A 25,597-nucleotide genomic window follows, 5' to 3' on the forward strand; every position below is an offset into this window, starting at 1 on the left:
ACAGAGCGAGTGAGCACAAGTAGGCAGAATGAGAGGGAGAAACGGGTTCCCCATTGAGCAGAAAGCCCAACATGGGGCTCGATCCCAGGATGCTGATGCTGGGATCGTAACCTCAGCCAAAGGCTGACAACCAACTGACTGAGCCACCCAGGTGCCCCTTTTCTTTTCTGCTGTTTTTGAATGGAATGTTCTGTATATATCCATTAGGTCCCTCTGGTCCAACGTGTTATTTAAGGCAACTATTTCCTTATTGACTTTCTGTCTAAATGATCCATCCATATATGTAAGTAGAGTATTAAAGTGCCCTATTATTGCATTACTGTAGATTTCTCCCATTATGTCTATTAATATTTGCTTTAAAAATTTAGGTGCTACAAGGTTTGGTGCATAGGTATTTACAATTATTATATTCTCTAGTTGAATTGATCCTTTTATCATTATGTAATGCCCTTTCTTATGTCTTCTTACAGTCTTTGTTTTAAAGTCTATTTTGTCTAATATGAGTACGCTATCCAGGTATTTTTCATTTCCATTTGAATGGAATATTTCTTTTCCATTCTTTCACTTTCAATCCATGTGTGTTTTTAGGTATGAAGTGAGTATCTTATAGGCAGCACATCGATGGGTTTTCTTATCCACTCAGTCTTTTGATTGGAGCATTTGTCCACTTACATTTAAAGTAATCATTGGTAGGTATATACTTATTGCCATTTTGTTAATTGTTTTCTGGTTATGTTTGCAGTTCTTTTCTGTTCTTCTCTTGCTCTCTTCCCTTGTGATTTGATGGTTTTCTTTAGTGGTACATTTGGATTTCTTTCTCTTTATTTTTTGTGAATCTATCATAGGCTTATGGTTTGTGGTTTCCATGAGTTTCATATCAATGCCCTATGTACAGAGTAGTCTATTTTAAGTTGATAGTCATTTAAGTTCAAACACATTCTAAAAGTCCAACAATTTTGTTCTCCTCTCCCCACGTTTTGTGTATTTGTTGTCATAATTTACATATTTTTATTTTGTGTATCCCTTAGTTAATTATTGTGGTTATAGTTGCTTTTACTATTTTTTAAGAGAGGGGAAGGGGAGAGGGAGAAAGGAGAGAAATAATCTTAAGCAAGCTCCACATCCAACATGAAGCCCAGTATAGGGCTTGAACTTGCAATCCTGAGATCATGACTTGAGCCAAAATCAAGAGTCAGATGCTTAACTGACTGAACCACCCAGGTGCACTGTTTTTACTACTGTTGTCTTTTAAGTTTCCCACCAGCTTTATAAATGGTGGATATGCTCTCTTTACTATATGTTTGCTTATACCAGTGAGACTTTTTCTTTAATAATTTTTAAATCTTTAGTTATGGTGTTTTCTTTTCCACTTAAAGAAGTCCCTTTAGCCTTTCTCAGAAGTCCAGTTTAGAGGTGATGAAATCCATTAATTTTCATTTGTCTAGGAAACTCCTTATCTCTTAATTCTCTATGATAATCTTGCCAGGGAGTGTATTCTTGGCCAGATTTTTTTCTTTCAGCACTTTGAGTATATCAGGCCACTCCTCTCTGGCCTGCAAAGTTTCTGCTGAAATATCAGCTGATGACCTTATGGGTGTTACTGAGTATGTAACCAGTTGCTTTACTCTTGCTGTTTTAAGATTCTCTCTTTATATTTAATTTTTGACATCTTTATTTTCTGTTGGTGTGGATCTCTTTGGGTTCATCTTTTTTGGAGCTCTCTTTGCATCTTGCAGCTGGATGTTGGTTTCCTTCCCCAGTTCAGGGATGTTTTCATCTATTATTTCTTCCTTTTGTCTTGTTACACTCTATTTATTAAAGTTTATTTTATAAGACTTATATTATATGCTTAATATTTTCCCAGAGGCCTCAAACTATCTTCTTTTCTTAAACCTTTTTTTCTTTTTGGTATTCAGTTTGGATGACTTCTACTACCTTGTTTTTCCAGATTACTGATCTGTCTGTATCCTTTAATCTGCCATTATTCCATCTAGTGTATTTTTTCATTGCAGTTATTGTATTCTTCAATTCTTATTGGATCTTTTTAATACTTTCTATCTCTTTGTTGAAGTTCTCACTGTTCATCTATTCTCTCGAGTTTGGTGAGCATCTTTATGATCACTACTTTGAATCCTTTATGGGCAAATTGCTTATCTCTGTAATTTGGTTCTTTTTCTGATGCTTTATCTTGTTTTTTTGGAACATATTCCTCTGTCTCTTTGTTAGGCCTGACTTACTGTGTTTGTTTCTATGTATTAAGTAGATCAGCTATGTCTCATGGTCTTGATGGAGTGATCTCATATGTAAGGTGTTGTTTGGGCCTAAGAAGCACATTCCCCCCCAGTCACTAGAACAAGGTACTCGAGGGGTGCCTGGTGTAGGCTGTCTGTGCCCTCCTGTTGTGGCTTGGCCACAGCTGTTGCTTCCATGCTGGTGAGCAGTGCTGCCCCTGGCCCAGATGGCTGCAATGATTGGCCACATTGCTGGGGGCATATTGGTGTGGGTAGGGCAGTGCCTGGTATGGCTGGTTGTGAGGTCAAACTGAATTTGACCTGAATTATTTCCATATTTCCAGGCATACTGAATGGGTGGGCCTTGCCCTTTGTCCTTGTCAGGAGCCACATTGGAGGGATGCTGGTCCAGGCTAAAGCCACTTGTTTGGTGTGTTGGGACAGGAGCTACTTTGGAGAATGCCAGTCCTGGCTAAGGATATCTGCTGGTGTGGCAGGCTGGGAGCTACTTTGGAAGACACTGTTTAATGTTCTTTTTAAAAGTATTTAATAGCTGGGGCATCTAGGTTACTCAGTTGTTTCAGTGTCTGACTCTTGATTTTGGCTCAGGTCACAACTACAGGGTCATGAGACTCAGCCCCGTGTGGGGCTCTGCACTCAACCCTTCACTGCACTTGAGATTTTCTCTCCCTTTGCTGCTGCCCTTCTCCTACTCTCTTTCTCTCTCTCAATAAACAAAGTTTTTTTTTAAAGCATCTAATAGCTAATCCTACTTTACCATTATCAAAAATTCCACTGTTTATTCCTTAATCTATGGATTTTTAATTTTTAAAAAAGATTTATTTATTTATTTATTTTGAGTCTGAGAGAGAAAGAGAGAAAGAGCATGCATGAGTAGGCAGGGGAGGGGGAAGAAGGAGGCAGAGGGAGAGGGAGAGAAGTAAACTCTCCACTGAGGCAGAAGCCTGACAGTGGGGCTTGATCTCATGACCTTGAGACAATGGCTCGAGCCAAAATCAAGAGTTGGGACACTTAACCAACTGAGCACCCAGGCATTCCTGAACTTTTGTTCAGGAATATAAATTAACCTAATAAAATTGTATTTATTTATTTTAATCCTTCATGTAGTACCTAACTAATAAATTTACACTTTTAACTTTTTCAAGACATACCTAATATAAAATCTTTGGTATGATAAACTGTTAAAAATTTTCATATATTTTTATGATATATGAGAAAGCAATTTTTGCATATGAGACCTACTGTCTGAAAAGAAACTCAAATTGAAATGTTTGGCAAAACCATAAAATTGATAATGGATCACTAATTGATAAATTTTAACTTATTCCTATGTGAATAAAGGTATTTCACATAATTTAAGACAATAATCTCCGACTCTGCTTTAATGATTTAGAATGTTCTTGGTTTAAGTTTCATACCTGTCTTATGTCTACCAGATAAAATGATGCTTTTTATATTAGACTTTTAAGATATTTATTACATTTCAGTGACATTTTTTAATCTTGGCAAAGTTTTTGCATTATTTCCATATTTTCTCCCCCAGAGCTTTAGAGAGACTAGAGCATATTTGATAAAAATCTTATATATCTTATATATTCTTATAGATAAGTATTCCTCTGTATGAGATGGCTTAATTTAATCAGAATAATTCCAAAATCCTTCCTATTTCTAAAACAAAAGATAACTTTCAAACATTTCCAAAGAGACAGATCAAAATATCAGAAAAGACTACAAAATGTGATTCTTCTGCTTTAGGATTTTTTTTTTTTGATAAAAAAAATTATATGGAAAATGGAAAATTTAACCAATTACATTTATTTTTATGAACTGAACACTTTTGTTCTACCTATTTAATTTACAAATGTCCTTTAAGATTGTTTTAGTCAATCATGAACATAAAGGTGGTTATTCGGATAATCAAAACTACAATAGCTACTTTTCAAAATGGTGTTCATAGCTCTTAAAATGCTGAATTAGGAGAACAGGTCAGTGATCTTTAAAGAGTATTGGTTATAATAGCTGGCTAGATAAGTTTTAAAATCATTTGATAACTATGTAGATTACTATAAAAAAGTATACAGATCAGATTTTTTTAACACTTAGAAATAAATCTGAATTTGATAATTAAAGAAACATCTGTCTTAAACTGTCTAAGGTATATAGTTTTTGATAATATCTGCAAAAAGTTGTTATAATACATTTAATGCTGAAAATTAGATTTGGAAATTCATTGTATTAAACTATGTATCATGCTAAGGATCTTAACCTGGATATAAATAAATTTCACATTTAGTTTATATAACTATAAATAGTACATGCCTATAAAATCATGTTATGAAACTAACAAAACTCCTTGAAAAGATGTGATTGGTGCTGTAAATTTATTATATATATTTTATCTTGAAACATCAAAATAATTTTAGAAAAAGACCTACTGGTTCACCTCGAGGCCCAGGTGGTCCTAGTACTGTGCTATCTTCTCCTGGATAACCCTATAATGAAGATAATAATTTAAAACAAAATCAAATTAATAAAATTACCTTTGAAATACACAGGCTATTATTGTCTAATATGTTATGAAATATACAATATTTATCTTATCTAAATGGAAAGCTTTTACCTACAAAACTTAGCATAGGATATTTTCTACAATTGTGATTCCTATAGGTTCTAAGAAGTGTCAATCTGCTTAAATTACATAAAAAGCAGTTTAGGAATTTGCTCAAAATTTCAGTTTTCCAATGATATTGCAAATCTACAGGAGTCCTCTTATAGTTATTCTTAACCTATAAAATATTTTACTATAAATATATTAGTCATTTAATCTATAGTCTCATAATTGCTTTCAGTAGGTAATTAATTTTACTTTCACAAAGCTTTACAGATTGCAAAGTGCTTTAGCATGTATTATTTCATGAATATCTTGAAACAACCAATCCAATCAAAGACATTTTGATGACTTATTTACATTTTTGTCTCTTGTTATTTATCTTCTAGAATTTATAATACTTCTCAAGTTGAAAAGTATTTATTTTATTCTTTGAAAATGTTTCCATGCATACTTTCAGAAAGAACAGAAGTATTTAATATTTAACTTTAGGATTGAAAAGTCAATATACACACATACCTTTTCTCCTTTAGGTCCTGGCAACCCAGGAAGTCCTGGTTGACCCTGATGACCCTAACAAAAGGACAAGTAAGTAGACATTCTACATATCATTTGTCCATATTCCACCTAATACCACCAAGGCCATACTATTAGATATTGCACTATTCTGAAAGAAAAATAAGATTTATTCTCTAGGGGGTTGAGGTCTAAATATATTAGAAGAGTTTATCAGTGAGATTTTATTTTGATTTGCATAATTGGTATGACATCTTTATAAAATCACTTTCATGTAAATACATATTTAAAATTTCCAATTAGAAATGATTACCCTATATCCTGGAATTCCTGGTTCTCCATCAGGTCCAATCAATCCTAAATGTCCCTAAAATACAAAGTAAATATTAGAGAGAAAATAGACAACTGTTTAAATCATTACTCTTATTATTTATTTGTTTATTTATTTATTTATTTAGTACTCTTATTATTTAAAATTTAGACTTTTTTTAGGTATAATGTTTTACCTAGTCTGAAATGGGAGAACAAAAATTTCTAACTTTTGTCTTATTTTTCTTCTGAACCACAAAATCCACCCCAAAAAATGTTTCTGTAGTCTATGCCTGGTATGAATATTCTTAATTTAAGAAAAATATTTTCAGTTGCTAGAATCCTATATTTTTCTAGTAAACTCTTGGCAATGTAGATTGCATCTGTCAAAGTTTATGGTAGACGTGCATCACTAAATATTAGGATACAGCCTGATAGTTTTTGATATTGTCACTATGGGATCAAGGAGAACATATTTATTGATAATTCAGATGCTTTTCTTTTTTTTAAAGATTTTATTTATTTATTTGACAGCAAGAGTGAGTGAAAGAGAGGGAAAGAGAGAGAACACGGGCAGAAGGAAGGGGCAGAGAAAAAGGAGAAGCAGATTCCCCATTGAGCAGGGAACCTGATACAGGACTGGATCCCAGGACCCTGAGATTATCACCTGAGCCAAAGGCAGACGCTTAACTGACTGAGCTATCCAGGTACCTGATAGCTTCAGATGCTCTGATGAACAGTTTCAGCTCTAGTTAAAAGTGTTAAAAATAGAGATGGTCGACAATTTATGTGCAATAATCACCCTATTGCTTTTCTTATCAATATTTTGCAGATGAGGATACTATATAAATTAAGGGCTAATTAGTAAATTCCCCTAAAGTACTGAAAATGTGACTCAGACAATTGAAAAGAGCAAAACTAAAAATCCTAAAAATGTCTTATCTTTCATACTATCAGAAAGTTTCCACATCAACTCTCCTATTTGAGTTTGAAACTAAATAGGAAATAAGAAAATTAAGGCACAGACTAGGTATATGCCTAACCAAATATCAGACTAACCAGAAGTTCTAAATATGATAATTTACCCAAAGAACCCATGAGAACACCTATCATTAAAGTGGATATAAAGTAAAAATATAAAACTAAATGTCTTAAACAGCATCAAAGAAAAGATCTAATGGAAAAAAGGACTGCATTATAAATCATAAAATCCATAAGAAACTAACAATAAACCTAAAAAGATATAGGTAAGAACAGAATGAAGGAAATAACAAAACTTTATTAAAGGATGTATAAGAAGATATAAGCAAATAGAAAGACATATATTGCTTCTATACAGAAAGAGTCAATATTAAAGGAAACTGAAGAGCTGATTTCAAAGTTCACATGGAAGAGAGAATTATAGTAAGAGCTGAACTTTTTAGAGAAATGAATTATGGAGTACTTGCTCTTACAGGTCTCAAAAAATACTATAATAGTATAATAATTTAAATAGTATGGTATTGGACCTACAGATAGACTAACAGATTGATAGAAGAAAACAGAGAGAATGAAAACAGGCCAATAAATATTTGAGAGTTTCATTTATGGTAAGGGTGGAATTTCAGAAAAGTGGGAAACTGACTATTTATTAAATGATTTTGAAACCACTGAATATCAATTTAGAAAAGAGAAAAATCAGTTCTTTATAATTTATTTCATATCAAAAAATAAACTTGATAGGGGTGAAAATAAAGCTATAAAAGTATTAGAAGAAGGATATGGAAGAGTATTTTTGTATACTTTAGGTAGGAAAGGCATTTCTAATGAAGAAATAAACCTAGAACTGTAATGTAAAAACCTGAAAAATTGGACTACATAATTAACCCTCTGTCCAGCAAAAGATATCACAAATAATATTAAAAGATAAATGATAGCAAGGGAAATCTATTTGTAATATATTTTATAACATCTTTAACAAAATACATTACCTAAAATATGTTAAGGTGTTATTGCAAGTCAATAAGAAAAAGACAACAACCTAATATAACTCATGTAAAGTGCACATGAAAAGGCAATTCCAGGGATGCCTGGATGGCTCAGCAGTTGAGTGTCTGCCTTCAGCTCAGGGCATGATCCTGGGGTCCTGGGATCGAGTCCTGCATTAGGCTCCCTGCAGGAGCATGAATATGTAACATGGAGCCTGCTCTCCCTCTGCCTATCTCTCTGCCTCTCTCATGAATAAATAAATAAAATCGTAAAGAGAAAGGAAGAAATAAATAAATAAATGGTAATTTCCAAAAAATATTCAAATTACTTAATTGTAATTAGGGAAATGTAAATAGAAAGAAAATGAGATGCACTTTTTCATTTATCAGATTGCCAAATATCAAAAGGGTTAATATGAAGTATTGGTGGTGGGAGTGTGAATTTAATGAAACCTTTTGGAAAAGTTAGATATGTATCAATGTTTAAAAAGTAAATATTCTTTTTAGACAAAATCCAAAGTAGGAGCCTACTTTGATGGCAAGACTCTCAATTAGTTCTCATGTTTATTAAAAATTAATCACATTGCATAAAGTTTTTAAACATATAAACCAAAAGCAGAAACATATTAATAATTTAAATAAAAGAAAGTAAGAAAGACCTGAAGTAGTAAGATGAATATGTAACATGAGCCAGAGACAAACTTTTCTTAGCAGACGGATTATGCAATGCTCTCAAGAAGGCCTTGGTGAAAAGCCTAGCATCTGTGACTTTTTTTTTTTTTTTTTAATTTATTTATGATAGGCACAAAGAGAGAGAGAGGCAGAGACACAGGCAGAGGGAGAAGCATGCTCCATGCACCAGGAGCCCGACGTGGGATTCGATCCCGGGTCTCCAGGATCGCGCCCTGGGCCAAAGGCAGGCGCTAAACCACTGAGCCACCCAGGGATCCCGCATCTGTGACTTTTAAAGAAGAGGAGGAAATATACATGCATACAAGCTTATGAAACAGTGAAAACACTAAACACTATATCTCAAATATTCTGCATCTCTCATGCTGGGACTTTCTGAACAGCTCCAAATATTTTAGCGATAAAATTTTGCTATTATAGGTTCAGAAGTATTATGCTGCCCTTGTTTCCAACATCATATAAAGTTCATGCAAAAGATTAAATATTCGATGTTACGGATATTGATCACAGCTGGTTAGGTAAAAAAAAAAAAAACTCTAGATAAGCATGTGGAGTCCAAGCTTATAACGAAAACTCATTTTTAAATAAACCTAATTTTCAAAGCAATTTGCCAATCCCAAAAGTATAGTTTTATATAGATATTAAATTATAAGTGCAAGGCATATAAACTTTCTTAGGTGAGGAGTTATAATCTGATTTTTTAAAAAACTTCATTTCATATTTTATTTCCATTTTGAGTTTTTTTCCCCTTTCCCTTTTCCATGTCCAGAAACCACTAAGCCATTTAAGTACTGTGGAATGCTTACAATTCTCCACAGCCCATGGAGGTAGATTATTTTCAATGGAACTATTGCTTTCTCTGTAAAATTAATCAAGGGATGAAACTTTAAGGACATGGATACATTTCTTTTCCATCCACAGTGAACTCAGGTCTGGAAACAAATCAAATACTAACCACAGCACCTCTAGTTCCTCTGGCACCCTTAGGACCACTTTCCCCAATTTGTCCAGGAGCACCTCTGTTTCCAATTTCTCCTGTGGGCCCTATTTGTCCTTTGTCACCCTGTGGATGTCATTAGCAAGAGAGAAAAGTGAGAAAAAAACAAATTTTCACTTAGATGAATTAACTATATCATATACCTGAATGACCCCAGAGGATATTCTGTGAGCATCATCACTGACAATAATAACATACCATGACCATCTATGTTATCCTAAAGATATAACTAAAAATAATTTAGGGAAAGAACATTAAAAAAATAGTTTTGGCAAAGCAAGCAGGTAGATCTGGTGTTCATGTTGAGTTAAAAATAACCAAGTTTCTTATTTTGAAATTTGTTATGTATGTATGTTTGCATGCATGCATGTATTTCTTGTTATCACGAGAAAATATAGGTCCTATGAGAGGCCTGTTTCTATAGAGAACGTCAATGCCACAAAGATCTATTTAATGCAAAAAGTTTCCACTGTATGGTTCTGTATATTCAAATTCATCCCTTATTGGTTTGGAGTCTTTAAAAATCCATAACATTTTTAAAATCGATAATATTTTAATATCATTTTACATCCTTCTAAAAACTAGTTACCCTCTGTTTCCCATCAAGCTGACTATCATTCTCTGCCACCAAAATACAGCTGCTTTCATTCAACTTTAAGTGCTATAATTCATTTTCTGAAAGTGGGAACCAATCTGTTCTGTTATTGATAATCAAGTAAATACAAAGGAAGACTAGACTGTGATCACAGGAAGTTTTTGGTATTCAAAATAACTCCCAGGGGTGCAGGATTTTGTAAGGACTCATACTGTCCCATTTCTGTGGGACAGTATAATAATAGTATAATAACATAAAATAAAATATTATTTTAGATATAGCATTATGTATGATAAAGAGACTTTAATAGTGGGGTTATTTTCATGGGCAAGCACAGCTACTAAATATGTAAGTGATGAATCACTGAATTTTACTCCTGAAACAAATATTACACTATATGTTAACTAACTAGAATTTAAATAAAAACTTGAAACTAAAAAAAATGGCCACTAAAATTTGCTTCATTTTTCTTTACCTTTTATTCTCACTTACATTGTCTCTACATTATGACAAAGATGGAGTGGGTATATATTAGTAGAAGCAGTAAAATTGGATTTCTGGAACCAGATATGGTATGATTTGAAGCTAAATCTAGTAATATATTCAGAACTATTATAGGAGAATTAAGAAAATCATTTCTATGTCTCACCAATACTTGAACAAATTATTGACTGCCATACAAAGATGAATTTTTCATTTTAACAGTCTAGAATATTATAAATATGCCATTCTTAGTAAAATATAAAGGAAACAAATCAACCACATTCTTGATTTGTGTTTCTTAGTCAATATATGAGAAAGATAAAATCAATCATTAACCTTTTCAATTTAGATAAACATAGTAATAATAAACCCAAAACAATTCTAATCATATTCCTTTCCACTAAACATTTTACTAAAGTTGTTAAATAAATAGCACAAATGGTATAGTATTTTCCTTTTTTCTCTTTTCCTGCCCATATTCTACTAAAGAATTTTTGGCAAATAGGAGAAGGAAAAGCAAAGATCTTTATAGAAACTACAAAGTAGGAAATTTGCCTTTAAATAATTTAAGGTGATGGGTACTCTGAAGTAGAGTTAAACATTAATTTATACAAACATGCTTTTTAAAACCAAATTCATAGTTCTTTATTATTTTATGTCTAGTGCAAATGAAAACAACACATCATCCTATTAAGCTTGGGGCATATCAGAAGAAAGATGTACCATAAAAAGATGGAAAAAAAAAGTAAACAAAACAAAACAAAGCAACAACCATAAAAGATGTAAAAAAAATTACCTTTTTCCCTGGACGACCTCTTTGTCCTGGACTTCCCACAATTCCTTCAGGTCCCTGGATATACAATTTAAAAAAGAAAATAAACTGTTAAGGAAGGACTAGAGTGTTTCAATACTTATATCACATAATCACTGAATTGAACATTATGTAAAAATGAGGATTACTTTCCAATAATATTGTTTGTATATTTATTTATTTATTATTTTAAAAAAGATTTTGTTTAATTATTCATGTGAAACACAAGAAAGAGGCAGAGACATAGGCAGACGGAGAAGCAGGATCCCTGTGGGGAGCCTGATGCAGGACTCGATCCCACGACCCCAAGATTACAACCTGAGCCAAAGGCAGATGCTCAACCACTGAGCCACCCAGGTGCCCCTATTTATTTATTTCTAAAGATTTTATTTATTTGTTTTAGATAGAGAGCATGAGCACACACACGAGTGGGGGAGGGGAAGAAGGAGAGAGAATCTCAAGTGGACTCTGTGCTAAGTGCCCAGCTCCAGGAGTGCTTCATCTCACGACTCTGAGATCATGACCTGAGCCAAAACATAGAGTCCCACACTCAACCAACTGAGCCACCCAGGCACCGCTGTATAATTGTTTAAGTCATGATGATTTAGAGTTCTAGCTGTTAGTAGTGAGTAGTTTACATATATAATCTGGCCAAGATAGGTAAAATTAAACTGTTCTTTACTATAGAAAAAAAATTATTTGGTTTCAGTGTAACAATTTTAATTACTGAGAATGTAATTAAAGTAAACCCAGTGCATCCATTTTAGCAGTTCTATAAGCTTTACTGTGGATTCAATATTTTGTTGAATGTATAGGATTATAAAATGTATCTAAAACATGGTCAAGAATCTCAAAATCTTATTGGAGTAGATTAAGGAGACTTTCTTTGTTCTGTGGGAAAAAAAGAGAGAAATGCACAGAGAAAAACGGAGGTAGTCATATTAAACTGTTTAAAACAATATTTTCATTTCAAATTTGTATTTTGTTTAGACAAAGTAGACCGAAATTTCTAATACACACTTTTTAAAGTAAAAATTGGCTAAAATATTTTAGATGCCATGTGAATTTTCAGGTCAACAATAATTAGGCCTAAATGATATGCACGGTAAGCCAGGATGCAAGTTCTAAAATGGGTAATAATTAATCATAGCACTCCTTGCATTAGTTGGACATGAAAATGGAAATCTCAAATTTGTGTCCCAAACCTTGGCAAACTGTAAAAATGATGTAGACAAGAAATAAATTGTGGCTTACCACTGTGCTATGTAGGCTCTTGATAAATATTTGTTGAACGAATAAACAGATACCTAAGGAAGTGACTCATGCCCTATGCTCCTGAGCAAACACTCTTCTAGCCTCAGAAAGGCAGTGAATTTAGAAGCCAAAATGGTTAAGTTCTATTGCTGTAGTTCTAGCTGCATCCAGAGGTTGAAATGATAGTTGCACTAACCTGAGATTTCTTTGTTTAATGCAGAGTTTTAAAAAAGAGGCAGATTAACCTTCATTAGCGGTTAACGGTGTGAACTTTTAAAAGTCACATTGCTCATTTCATATTCTGGCTCTGTCACCTTACAACAATATGACCATAGGTAGATTATTCAACTTCTAAAGGCCTCAGCTTTCCATTATATGAAAGAAGTAAAATAATACCCTTTCAAAGGGTTATTAAGATTAAACGAGATAATACATGTAAAGGTTTAGAAGAACTGGATTTTTACCGAAGCACTTAACTCAGTGTTAGTTCTACTATATATATATATATCAAAGGATGTTAGAAGGTACAATAAACACCCATGTACCCACCACCGACTTGAAGAAAAAGAAGCAATATATATATGCATATAATTGAAGTCCCTTTACACATACCTTTCCAAACAGGTCACCCTCTCTCCTTACTCTGGTGCAAACACTGCCCCTAATTTGTTTATTATCATTCCCATGCATTTCTTTATAATTTCACTGTTTGCAATATATGGTTATTTTGCATTCAAACTTTATTTTTTTTGCATTCAAACTTTAAATAAGCACACTTTATGTATTCTTTCAAAACTTTAACACATTTGGTTTTGAAATTAATGTCTTTAATCTGTTCACTTTCTGTTTTTAATGCTACAGGATTTCATCTTCTTATATCACAACTTATTTAACCACTTTCCTACTGATGAATTTTTGTTGTGGGTTTTTTCTCTCTCATATAGATAATGCTGCAATAAATACTTTGTGCATCCCTCTATGTGCCATGTCAAAAGTTTTTTTTTTTTTTTAAAGTACAGCCTCTGAAGTTAGATTGCTGAATTATAGGGCATATGCATCCTCAAGTATACAAGATACTGTCCAATTGTTCTCCAAAGTAGTTTTGTCAATCTATATTTCCACTGCAATGTCTACGATCAATTACTCCAAATCTTCTGTAATACTTAGTACTATCAGACTTCAATCTATCTCATTGTGGAAATGACACATTGTTTTCAATTTGGATATTTCTGATTACTAAGGAAGAATGATTATCTCCTCATACGGTTATTTGACATCTTTATGTGAATCTCTGGCTCTTATCTTCTGTCCAGTATTCTCCTGAGCTGTCCTTACCTGAGTTATACATAGAAGTTTTTATACATATTCCTGATGTGTATATTTTGTTCATTCTATGTAATACAGATCTCTTCTCTCAGGCAACAGCTTATTTTCTCACTTTAACATAACTTTTGATTAATACAAGTTTGCAATTTTAACATAGTCATATTCATCTATATTTTCTTATTTCTTTCAGTGTTTAGGAGATTCTTCTCCTCTCCCTCCAGGAGGTCATGACATGTTCTCATAAAAGTTTTCCTATTTAAAAATTTGATTTTCACAGTTAGGTTTTTACGTGGAATTTCATTCTTTTGTCTGTGTGTACACTGGTGGAAGGAGCGGTTTTATTTTGCTTTCAATTTGGATAACCAACTGTAACAAAACCATTTATTGAATATTTCATCTTTTCCTTACTGATCTGCAATCTATAATCAATTTATCAAAAGTCAAGTTTCAAAATATCCTGAGATCTGAGTCTAGGATATCTTCTATTTCCACTGGTCTCTCAGTCTCCCTGTGAGTAGGCGTGACTTACTAAATTACTCTGGATTAAATAATAAGTTATGATATTGGGTAGGGCAAGTTCTCCCTTCCACATACCACTGTATTCCCACCCCCCCCACAACCTGTTCTTGAAAACAGTCTTGATATTGACTCTTTGTTCTTCCACATTCTTTTTAAAATAACTTTTCATCAATCAGGTCCTATAAAAAATTCTTCTCGGGATTTTGACTAACATTGTACTGAATTTATAGACTAATTTAGGGGAGAGTTGATACTTTTTTGATATTGAATCCTCCTATTCATGAATATAAAATATTTCTCCATTTATTTAGGTCTTTGTTAATAAACATATTTTTTTCAAAAAAAATTGTACCAACCTATTGTTAGATTTATTCCTACCTACTTAATTTTGTTGCTGTGTTGTAAATAGTACTTTTTAAAGTTTTTTTTTCCTTTTTTTTAATTGAAGTTCGATTTGCCAACATATAGTATAACACCTAGTGCTCATCCCATCAAGTGCCCTCCTCAGTTTCCTAACTGCTTGTTGCTTGTGAAGATGAATGCAATCTTCTTTGTATATTCTTATATTTAGCATCTTGCTAAAATTTCATCATTTCTAATAATTTATCTGTAGATTATTTCACTTATTTTACTGTAGTGGCTAGGTCTTTGAGTAAATGTTGAATAGAAATAGTGAATAGTGGTGATCTTTGCCCATTTCTTTGAAGCTTCACCATTAAGTATGATAATCAATATGGATATTTAATTTTTACAAATGCTTTTATTTCATTGAGATTATATTATTTCTTTGTTTAATTCATAAATATGTGACTTAAACTTTTAATTCTTTTTTTTGTATATTTTTATATTGGAGTTCAATTTGCCAGCATACAGTATATCACCCAGTGCTCATCCCGTCAAGTGCCCCCCTCAGTGCCCATCACCCAGTCCCCCATCCCCCCGCCCACCTCCCCTTCCACTACCCTTTGTTCGTTTCCCAGAGTTAGGAGTCTCTCATATTCCGTCACCCTCTCTGATATTTCCCATTCATTTTCTCTCCTTTCCCCTTGAATCCCCTTCGCTATTTTTTACATTCCTGAATGAATAAAACCATATAATATTTGTTCTTCTCCGATTGACTTACTTCACTCAGCATAATACTCTCCAGTTCCATCCACCTTGAAGCAAATGGTGGGTATTTGTCTTTTCTAATGGCTGAATAATATTCCAGTGTATACATAGACCACATCTTCTTTATCCATTCATCTGTCGATGGGCACTGAGGCTCCTTCCACAGTTTGGCTATTGTAGACATTGCTGCTATAAACATCGGGGTGCAGGTGTCCCGGCGTTTCACTGCATCCCTATCTTTAGGGTAAATCCCCAGCCGTGCAATTGCTGGGTCGTAGGGCAGGTCTATTTTTAACTCTATGAGGAACCTTCACACAGTTTTCCAGAGTGGCTGTACCAGCTCACATTCCCACCAACGGTGCAAGAGGGTTCCCCTTTCTCCACATCCTCTCCAACATGTTGTTTTCCTGTCTTGTTAATTTTCACCAGTCTCACTGGTGTGAGGTGGTATCTTATTGCGGTTTTGATTTGTATTTCCCTGATGGCAAGTGATGCGGAGCATTTTCTCATGTGCTTGTTGGCCATGTCTACGTCTTCCTCTGTGAAATTTCTGTTATGTCTTTTGCCCATTTCATGATTGGATTGTTTGCTTCTTTGCTGTTGAGTTTAAGAAGTTCTTTATAGATCTTGGATACTAGCCCTTTATCTGATATGTCATTTGCAAATATCTTCTCCCATTCTGTAGGTTGTCTTTTAGTTTTGTTGACTATTTCTTTGGCTGTGCAGAAGCATTTTATCTTGATTAGGTCTCAATAGTTCATTTTTGCTTTTGTTTTCCTTGCCTTCATAGATGTATCTTGCAGAAGTTGCTGTGGCCAAGTTCAAAAAGGGTGTTACCTGTGTTCTCCTAGAAGATTTTGATGGATTTTTGTCTCACATTTAGATCTTTCATCCATTTTGAGTTTATCTTTGTGTATGGTATAAGAGAATGGTCCAGTTTCACTCTTCTGCATGTGGCTGTCCAATTTCCCTAGCACCATTTATTGAAGAGACTGTCCTTTTTCCAGTGGATAGTCTTTCCTGCTTTGTCGAATATTAGTCGACCAGAAAGTTGAGGGCCCATTTCTGGGTTCTCTATTCTGTTCCATTGATCTGTGTGTCTGTTTTTGTGCCAGTACCACATTGTATTGAGGATCACAGCTTTGTAGTACAACGTGAAATCCGGCATTGTGATGCCCCTGGCTCTGGTTTTCTTTTTCCCCCTATATTACCCTGGCTATTCGGGGTCTTCTGATTCCATGCAAATCTTAAGATGATTTGTTCCAACCCTCTGAAGAAAGCCCATGGTATTTTGATAGGAATTGTATTGAAGGTGTAAATTGCCGTGGGTAGCATAAACATTTTCACAATGTTAATTCTTCCATTCCATGAGCATGGAATATTTTTCCATCTCTTTGTGTCTTCCTCAATTTCTTCCAGAAGTGTTCTGTAGTTTTTAGGATATAGATCCTTAACCTCTTTGTTAGGCTTATTCCTAGGTATCTTATGCTTTTGGGTGCAATTATAAATGGGATTGATTCCTTAATTTCTCATTCTTCAGTCTCATTGTTAGTGTATAGAAATGCCACTGGTTTCTGGGCATTGATTTTGTATCCTGCCACACTGCTGAATTACTGTGTGAGTTCTAACAATCTTGGGGTGGAGTCTTTTGGGTTTTCTATGTACAGTATCATGTCATCTGCGAAGAGGGAGAGTTTGACTTTTTCTTGGCCAATTTGAATGCCTTTTATTTCTTTTTGTTGTCTGATTGGTGAGGCTAGGAGTTCTAGTACTATGTTGAATAGCAGTGGTGAGGGTAGACATTCCCTGTCATGTTTCTGATCTTAGGGGAAAGGCTCCCAGTGTTTCCCCACTGAGAATGATATTTGCCGTGGGCTTTTTGTAGATGGCTTTTAAGATGCTGAGGAATGTTCCCTCTATCCCTACACTCTGAAGAGTTTTGATTAAGAATGGATGCTGTATTTTGTCAAATGCTTTCTCTGCATCTTATTGAGAGGATCATATGGTTCTTGTTTTTTCTCTTGTTGATATGATCTATCACACTGATTACTTTATGAGTGTTGAACCAGTCTTGCATCCGGGGATAAATCCCACTTGGTCATGGTGAATAATCTACTTAATGTACTATTGGATCCTATTGGCTAGTATCTTGTTGAGAATTTTTGCATCTGTTTCATCAGGGGGATTGGTCCATAATTCTCCTTTTTGGTGGGGTCTTTGTCTGGTTTTGGAATTAAGGTGATGCTGGCCTCATAAAATGAATTTGGAAGTATTCTGTACCTTTCTATCTTTCGGAACAGCTTTAGTAGAATAGGTATTATTTCTTCTTTAAACATTTGATAGAATTCCCCTGGGAAGCCATCTGGCCCTGGACTTTTGTGTCTTGGGAAGTTTTTGATGACTGCTTCAATTTCCTCCCTGGTTATTGGCCTGTTCAGTTTTCTATTTCTTCCTGTTCCAGTTTTGGTGGTTTGTGGTTTTCCAGAAATGCGTCCATTTCTTCTAGATTGCCTAATTTATTGGTGTATAGCTGCTCATAATATGTTTTTAAAATTGTTTGTATTTCCTTGGTATTGGTTGTGATCTCTACTTTTTCATTCATGATTTTATTGAGTCTTTTTTCTTTTTAATAAGGCTGGCTAATGGTTTATCTATCTTATTAATTCTTTCAAATAACCAACTCCTGGTTTTGTTGATCTGTTCTACAGTACTTCTGGCCTCTATTTCATTGAGTTCTGCTCGAATCTTTTTTATTTTATTTTTATTTTTATTTTTTTGCTCGAAACTATTTTTTTCAAAAAACATTTTTTTTTTCATTTAAAAAGTATTTAGAACACATAAAACAAGGCAACATTTATTCTTTCTTCTCATCTTCTGGTGTGGGGTCTGTCAGTGGCTCCTCCACTGTTGCACTGTTGCTCTCTGAGACAGTGTTACTATCACTGGTCCCTTCCTCGGCCATACTGTCCACCCCCTCTTGCCCGCTCTCCTTGTCCTCAGGAGTAGACGTGCCTTCTTCACTGTTTTGTTAGCTTTCCGTTGCTTCTTCAAGGTGTGTCTCCTCTGTCTCCATAGGGATGCTTTCGTCGTCCTTCTTCTCCTGGGCCTTACTAGCAGCTGGCTCTTGCTCAGGAACCGTGCTGCTCTGACTACGTTCAGCTTGCTCTGCTGCTTCTTTCTCCCTCTCCTCTTGCCTTTTACAAGCCTGTTCTTCTGCCTGTGCAATTTCAGCGGCAATCTTTTCCATATCCACTTCTAGTTTCAAACTGCACAACCTTTTAAGTTCATTATTAAATGAATCTGTGCTTTCTAGGAACTTTCTCTTGTTTTCCAGGTGTTGCTCCTCTATCTGAAGAAGTTCAGCTTCTAGTTTTCACTGATGAACTATTAAGGACTGGACCTGTCATTTGAGGACCTGCATTCTAGCTGTTGTGACAAATGACCGAACGTCTGGCACCACACTCTGATTTCACTGATGAGGCGGTGGTTTCTCTGGAAACGGGCGGTGGCTGTCTGCTTCACTGAAAAGCCATCATCATAATCATCTGGATCTTTAGCACGCTGAATGCTCATGTAAGGTTCTCCTTGCTCCATGCGAGACTGTCTCTGTCGACTTTCTTCCTCTAAAGCAGCTTCTGCACTTTTCGCATTTATGTAAGCAAGGTATGCGGGAGAATTATGATAGGCCTTCGTAGGTTCGTTGTACTCTATCTTTTCTGCTTTGTATTCGTTTAAATATTCTTGTTTTTCTTCATCAGTGAGATCTCGCCACATGCCACCAATAATCTTGCCAATCTCCCACAACTTTAGGTCAGGGTTGGAAGTTTTTACTTGGTCCCAGAGCTTTCTGCTGTACCTCATGTAGGGCATCAGCAGCTTACCTGGTGGCTTTGGGGGCTTTGGAATCGTAATATCAGAGGATGCTGTGACCCGGCTGTTGGTGCCCGGGTTCCCTCCCAGCCTGTAGTTGTTGTAGGTGAGATGACTATATGGATTGTATCCCACAAACCCTGGTGTGCTGGGCATTTGTGTTGCAGGAGCTGGGGTGGGAGGTGGGGCATAAGATGGTCTTTTTGACATTTTGGAAGATTAAATTCTCAGTTCCTTAAGAATGAATCTGAGACACCGCAGGCAGAAAAAGCGCCTGTAGCTCCGGCCTCGTTTCTCTTTGTCCTGCGAACGCCCCGCCCCTCGCTGCTCGAATCTTTATTAACTCTTTTCTCCTTGGTGTAGGTTTGACTTGCTGTTCTTTCTCCAGTTCCTTTATGTATGAGGTTAGCTTGTGTATTTGAGTTTTTTCCAATTTTTGGAGGGATGCTTGTATTGCGATGTATTTCCCTCTCAGGACTGCTTTTGCTGTATCCCAAAGATTTTGAACGATTGTATCTTCATTCTCATTAGTTTCCATGAATCTTTTAAATTCTTCTCTAATTTTCTGGTTGACCCATTCATCTTTTAGCAGGATACTCTTTAACCTCCACGTATTTGAGTTTCTTCCAAATTTCTTCTTGTGATTGAGTTCAAATTTCAAAGCATTATAGTCTGAAAATATGCAGGAGACAATTCCAATCTTTTGGTATCGGTTGAGACCTGATTTGTGACCCAGTATGTGGTCTATTCTGGAGAAAGTTCCATGCGCACTTGAGAAGAATGTGTATTCAGTTGCGTTTGGATGCAAAGTTCTGTATATATCTATGAAATCCATCTGGTCCAGGGTATCATTTAAAGCTCTTGTTTCTTTGGTGATGTTGTGCTTAGAATAGCTGTCATTTGCAGAAAGTGCCATGTTGATGTCTCCTATTAGTGTATTATTATCTAAGTATGTCTTTACTTTGGTTATTAATTGATTTGATATACATGGAGCTCCCACATAGGGGCAAAAATATTCATGACTTATAGGTCCTTTTGTTGGATAGACCCTTTAAGTATGATATAGTGAAACTCTTCATCTCTTACTACGGTCTTTGGGATAAACTTTATCTGATATGAGGATTGCTACCCCAGCTTTCTTTTGAGAACCATTTGAATGGTAAATGGTTCTGCAACCTTCCATTTTCAGGCTATAGGTGTCCTTAAGTCTAAAATTAGTCTCTTGTAGACAGCAAATAGATGGGTCTTGCTTTTTTATCCAGTCTGAAACCCTGCGTCTTTTGGTGGGATCATTTAGCCCATTCATGTTCAGAGTTACTATTGAAAGATGAATTTAGTGTCATCGTAATACCTATTCAGTCCCTGTTTTTGTGGATTGTTTCTTTGGGCTTCCTCTTTCTTTTACAGGGTCCCCCCTTACTATTTCTTGCCGAGCTGGTTTGGTGGTCACATAGCCTTTCAGCTTCTGCCTATCTTGGAAGCTCTTTATCTCTCCTTCTATTCTGGATGAGAGCCTTGCTGGATAAAGTATTCTTGGCTGCATATTTTTCTGATTTAGGACCCTGAATATATCCTGCCAGCCCTTTCTGGCTTGCCAGGTCTCTGTGGAGAGGTCTGCTGTTAATCTAATATTTCTTTCCATATAAGTTAGGGATCTCTTGTCTCTTGCTGCTTTAAGGATTTTCTTTTTATCTTTGGAATTTGCAAGTTTCACTATTAAATGTTGAGGTGTTGAACAGTTTTAATTGATTTGTAGATAGAGAGGGGGACCTCTCTATCTCCTGGATCTGAATGCCTGTTTCCCTCCCCAAATTAGGGAAGTTCTCAGCTATGATTTGTTCAAATATGCTTTCTGGCCCTCTGTCCCTCTCGGCGCTCTCTGGAACCCCAATTATACGTAGATTTTTCCTTTGAGGCTAGCATTTTTTTCCCTTAACCTTTCCTCATGGTCTTTTGTTTTTCTCTTATTTCCTCAGTTTCCTTCCTTGCCATCAACTTGTCTTCTATGTCACTCTTTCTTCTACCTCATTAGCCCTCATCGTTAGGACCTCCAGTTTGGATTGCATCTCATTTAATTGATTTTTAATTTCGGCCTCATTAGATCTAACTTCTGCAGTCATGAAGTCTCTTAATTCCTTTATGTTTTTCCAGAGCCACTAGTAGCTTTATAATTATGCTTCTGAATTGGCTTTCTGACATCGAATTGTAATCCAAGTTCCATAACTCTGTGGTAGAGAGTACTGTTTCTGATTCTTTCTTTTGTAGTGAGTTCTTCTTTCTAGTCATTTTGCTCAGTGCAGAGTGGCTGTATGAGTGGGCTGAGTCAAGAACATCAACCACGACCTAAGTAAATTTCACCCTAGAAGATTCTGCTGAAGTCAGAGACCAGAAATTGAAATCAAAGATCAGAATGGTATAAAACAAAAGGACTGCTAAAGTGAAAAACAAATTTTAAAGGATAGTAGTAAAAAATAAAAGGCCAAGAATCCAAAGAACAAGAGGGAAAAAAAAAGAAGAAAAAAAGAGAAGAAAAAAACGGGGTGGACTGGGAGGTGGTGGTGGTGACGAAGTTGTAGTGGAGGGAGAAGGTGGTCTACTTGAGGGGTTCTAGAGGGTGATCCTCTTGTTTCTGAGTATATTAAGTTCTGTGTGTTAGAAGATGCTCAGTCCCATATTTATATAAACCAGAAATACTTGTAGAAGGCCGCAACATTGACCACCAAAACATAAATGAGATAAAAGGGGGGGGGGGCAGAAAGGGAATGAGGGATCTCACAGAATGAACCAGCATGGTATACCACTTGGTTCTGGGTGCATGCTGGTCATGTTTTAGAAGGTATTAACTTCAGCCATTGTAGAACAAAATGAGGCAGAGAAAACAAAAAACACAAAACAAAAAACATATCTTGTATATCTCCCAAAATTAGTTGAGTATGTTGAAGGGAATCTAGAAGTGGAAAATATACCTAGGACCTGTAATTGTAGAAATATGAGAGTCAAAAAGGAAGAATCTTAAAAATGAAGAGGTGGTAAAGCATTGTAGTTAAGGTGGGAAAGGAGAAAAAAAATTGGAAATTTACAGTCTGATATAAAAACAAGTTGTACTGGAAAAAGGAGGAAAAAAATAGGAGGGGTCCCCTCTGGTTCTATATGCTGTAGATCCCTCCACTTCCCCTGGAGCTTTCCAGCGCTGCTCAGCCAAGAACCTGCTCTTCCCCTGTCCCTCCAGCTGGTCTCCGGGGGAGGGGCTGCTGTGCTGACTCTCAGGTGTGTGCACCTGGGGGAGCTGCCCCACTCCGCCAGTGCCCGGCTCCGTGGGAGCTGTTGACCCCGAGAGGCCCCCGTACCCTGGGGCTCCTCCCCTCACAGGCACAGGGTGACACCAGGAGGACCACCACTGGCGGTGGCCAGGTCCCCAGCCCTGGAGTCGGCTCCTGCAGTAACCACCGCAGCTCCCAGTCCACACTGGCCTAGGTGCTCCCGGAGTGGGGGGCGCTGATCCGCACAGCCTGGGGGCAGGAGCTCCCCGCTGTCCTGTGCCCTCCCCGCCTCTGCCTGTCCCGGGGGGACGCAGGATCCTGGGCCGTGTCCCCCAGGACCCTGGGATTGCGCTCCTGGGAGCCCCCAAGGCAGCAGGGCGCAGCCCCCTCTTCCCGGAGCCCCCCCTGACCCAGCGACTTCTCCCCGAGGCCCCCCCCTCCCCGGGCGCGGGCTCCAGCCCTTTACTGAGCTCGGCCCGGGGTGTGTGGGGCGCTCTCCCCCCGGGGCCCTCCTATGTTAGTGACCCCGGGAGACTGGAGGTGTCCCTGCTCCCCATGCGGTCCTGCCGGGTTTCCCTGCTGAGCGCCTTTCCCTTGGGGAAGAATCCGGTGCAGATTTTTAAAGTTCTCGCTTCTTGGGGCGGGGGCCCCCCTGTCCCCAGGCTCTCACCGCCCCCTTAGCCCGGCTCCTCACGGGGCCCCTCCCCCACTGAATTCTTTATTTTTTCTCCACTTTCCTACCTTGTTAGAAGCGAAAACCCTTCTCTCTGTAGTTCCAGCTGTTCTCTCTCTAAATCTCAGGTTGAGCTCGTAGGTGTTCAGGATGGTTTGAAAGTTATCCAGGGAGGTGGTGGGGCCCGGTGAGGTGAGGACCCTGCTCCTCCGCTGTCTTCCCCAAGTTCCTAGTTACTACTTTTTGTGCTCTATTAAACCTGTGCGCACTCCCAAGACAAGAAGATACTCTCCTATATTTTCTTCTACTTCTAGCTTTTTATATTTAGCTTGCCTTATGATCCATATTTTATTTTTCTTAAGATTTTATTTATTCATGAGAGACACACAGAGAGAGGCAGAGACATACATAGAGGGATAAGCAGGCTCTAAACTTATAATTCTTAACAGCGTTAGGCCTTTGTTGCAATACTTGTATGAGAGGGAATCCATAACCCTTTTATTATGCCAGGACTCCACAACTGCATTGAACTCAAATATTCAGGTGTCAGCTGACACTACCGTGTGGCAATGCTACCTACCAACTAAAAATGCAGTGTAGGCATCGTTGCGTTTATATATTAATAAAAATTTGTTGATATATAAAAATAGAAGTGCTGATGTTGGTGATAAGCTTCAGTCTCACAAATGTGTATAATTATGAAATTTATTATTGCTCTGCAAGATGGCTTGTACATTCTTCAAACCTCCATCGCCTCATTTTCACTAGAAACTACACAGCCTTGCCTCGTAATGCCCTGAGACGAGTAGCAATCAAACAATAGACATCTCTTCTCAATGCTCAATCTACTGACACATCTCCGTATGTACACACATTTTGCTTCCCTTCTCTTACGAAGGAAGAAATTTCCCTGTTTTTTTGTCTGAGGTCAGTTGTTCATTTGTATCTAAAACCCATGTTCTCTTCTAGGCCTTCTCTTACACTTGCACTATTAATTTTTTTTTCTTAACTAAATCACTTCCAACAGCAATTAAATATGCTAGATAGCACTGACTTAAGAAAAATACTTCCCTTGACGTCATGTCCCTCCCATCTTTTCTCTCCACTCATTCAATTTCTCACATACTTTCTAGTTCCATTTTTGCTTCCCCATGATAGCAAAACTTTCTGGAAGATTTATTTATTTTCCTTGTCACTATTTCCTTACTTCTCATTCCCTCTTCATTTGGGCTTTTGTTCTTACCACAACTCTGAAATTGATTCCCTTTGGGTCAACAACTGGCCTTATATAGTCAAATCCAATGGCTCGTTTTATCTGAAACTGTTTTCCATTCTTGAAACTTTTTAAAACTTTTGTTTACATAACAGCACACTTCTCAAATCTTCTTCTTATGACATCTCCTTATTTCCTTATAGTCTAATAATTCCTAAACTTATGTTACCTGTCTTGACAGTACCATTGATCTTCTGATTATCCCACCAGCTGACATCTTTTTGAACTCCCAAAAGGCATCTCAAACTTTATGTGTCTCAGTAGGCATCTCAAATCTTGAATTCCCTTCTTAAACCCCTACACCTTGTCTCTCTTTGTCTTCCCCATCTCTACTGTAATGAGGCAGTATTTTGAAAATTATTAAAATTGCTTTTCTATTTTGCCTTTTTGAATACATGGGCTTTACCCTATTCAGCTTGAGGGGTTCATATGCCCAAGGGCTGAATGTATTAAGAGAAATTTTTTTTTTAATTTTCTTTTTCCAACTTTAAAATTTACAAGTTGAGCCTGGAGCACCCAGCACATGGGTTGTCCTATTATAGAAGGGCACACTTTTCATCTATAGCAAGAGAACTCTAAGGCTTTTATTAGATGATAGAAGGTTGAAATCACGACATAGGGGAAATATAGAGAAAGCCAGGTTTTTTCTTTTGATCCCAGGAGTATGCAGGAAGGCAAAGAGGGAGGGAGAGACACAAGTGTTCAAATTTTCCTTTTTCTGAGTTTTGGCATAATGAAACCCTTGTTCCCTACTACCTCTTTAGGATGCAGGAAGGGTATCTTCTTTTTAGATATCACCTGCTTTATGGCCATATCAATTTGGATGCTCAGGAAAGTAAAAATGAAGAACATTTGTTAAATTTTCCTGAGCTACTCCTTGATTTTTATATGAAGTAGATCTAGAGAGCAACTTAGAAACACCTGAGGAGCTTGTTGAGTGGGAGTGTACTCTAGAAAGACGTGCCTCTGCTGTAAGGACTGAAGTGCAGATTTCCTGGGCTAGAACTAAATGAAAATGAAAATCCAGAAGACCTAAGAGGGATCTGAAGATTAGTGGAAGCTGAGAGGGAACACAACCCCCCAC

The 25,597-nt window shown here is 36.6% G+C and overlaps 1 protein-coding gene and 1 pseudogene across 5 annotated transcripts in view; both read right to left on the reverse strand.

The window, feature by feature from the left end:
- COL24A1 (collagen type XXIV alpha 1 chain) overlaps positions 1–25,597 on the reverse strand; it is a 387,323-nt gene that overhangs the window by 83,377 nt on the left and 278,349 nt on the right. For 4 of the 5 annotated variants that reach the window (XM_077905294.1, XM_077905290.1, XM_077905292.1 and 1 more), the window contains 5 exons: positions 11,214–11,267; positions 9,298–9,405; positions 5,690–5,743; positions 5,380–5,433; positions 4,688–4,744 (listed from right to left, as the gene is read on the reverse strand). In XM_077905294.1, the coding sequence (XP_077761420.1) occupies positions 4,688–4,744; positions 5,380–5,433; positions 5,690–5,743; positions 9,298–9,405; positions 11,214–11,267 (327 nt within the window). The remainder of the gene's footprint in view (positions 1–4,687; positions 4,745–5,379; positions 5,434–5,689; positions 5,744–9,297; positions 9,406–11,213; positions 11,268–25,597) is intronic. The other variant, XM_077905293.1, reaches the window with a different exon arrangement.
- On the reverse strand, positions 18,290–19,626 carry LOC144318029 (SWI/SNF-related matrix-associated actin-dependent regulator of chromatin subfamily E member 1 pseudogene; annotated as a pseudogene).

Source organism: Canis aureus, chromosome 8, assembly GCF_053574225.1.
Source record: "Canis aureus isolate CA01 chromosome 8, VMU_Caureus_v.1.0, whole genome shotgun sequence".
NCBI lineage: Eukaryota > Metazoa > Chordata > Mammalia > Carnivora > Canidae > Canis > Canis aureus.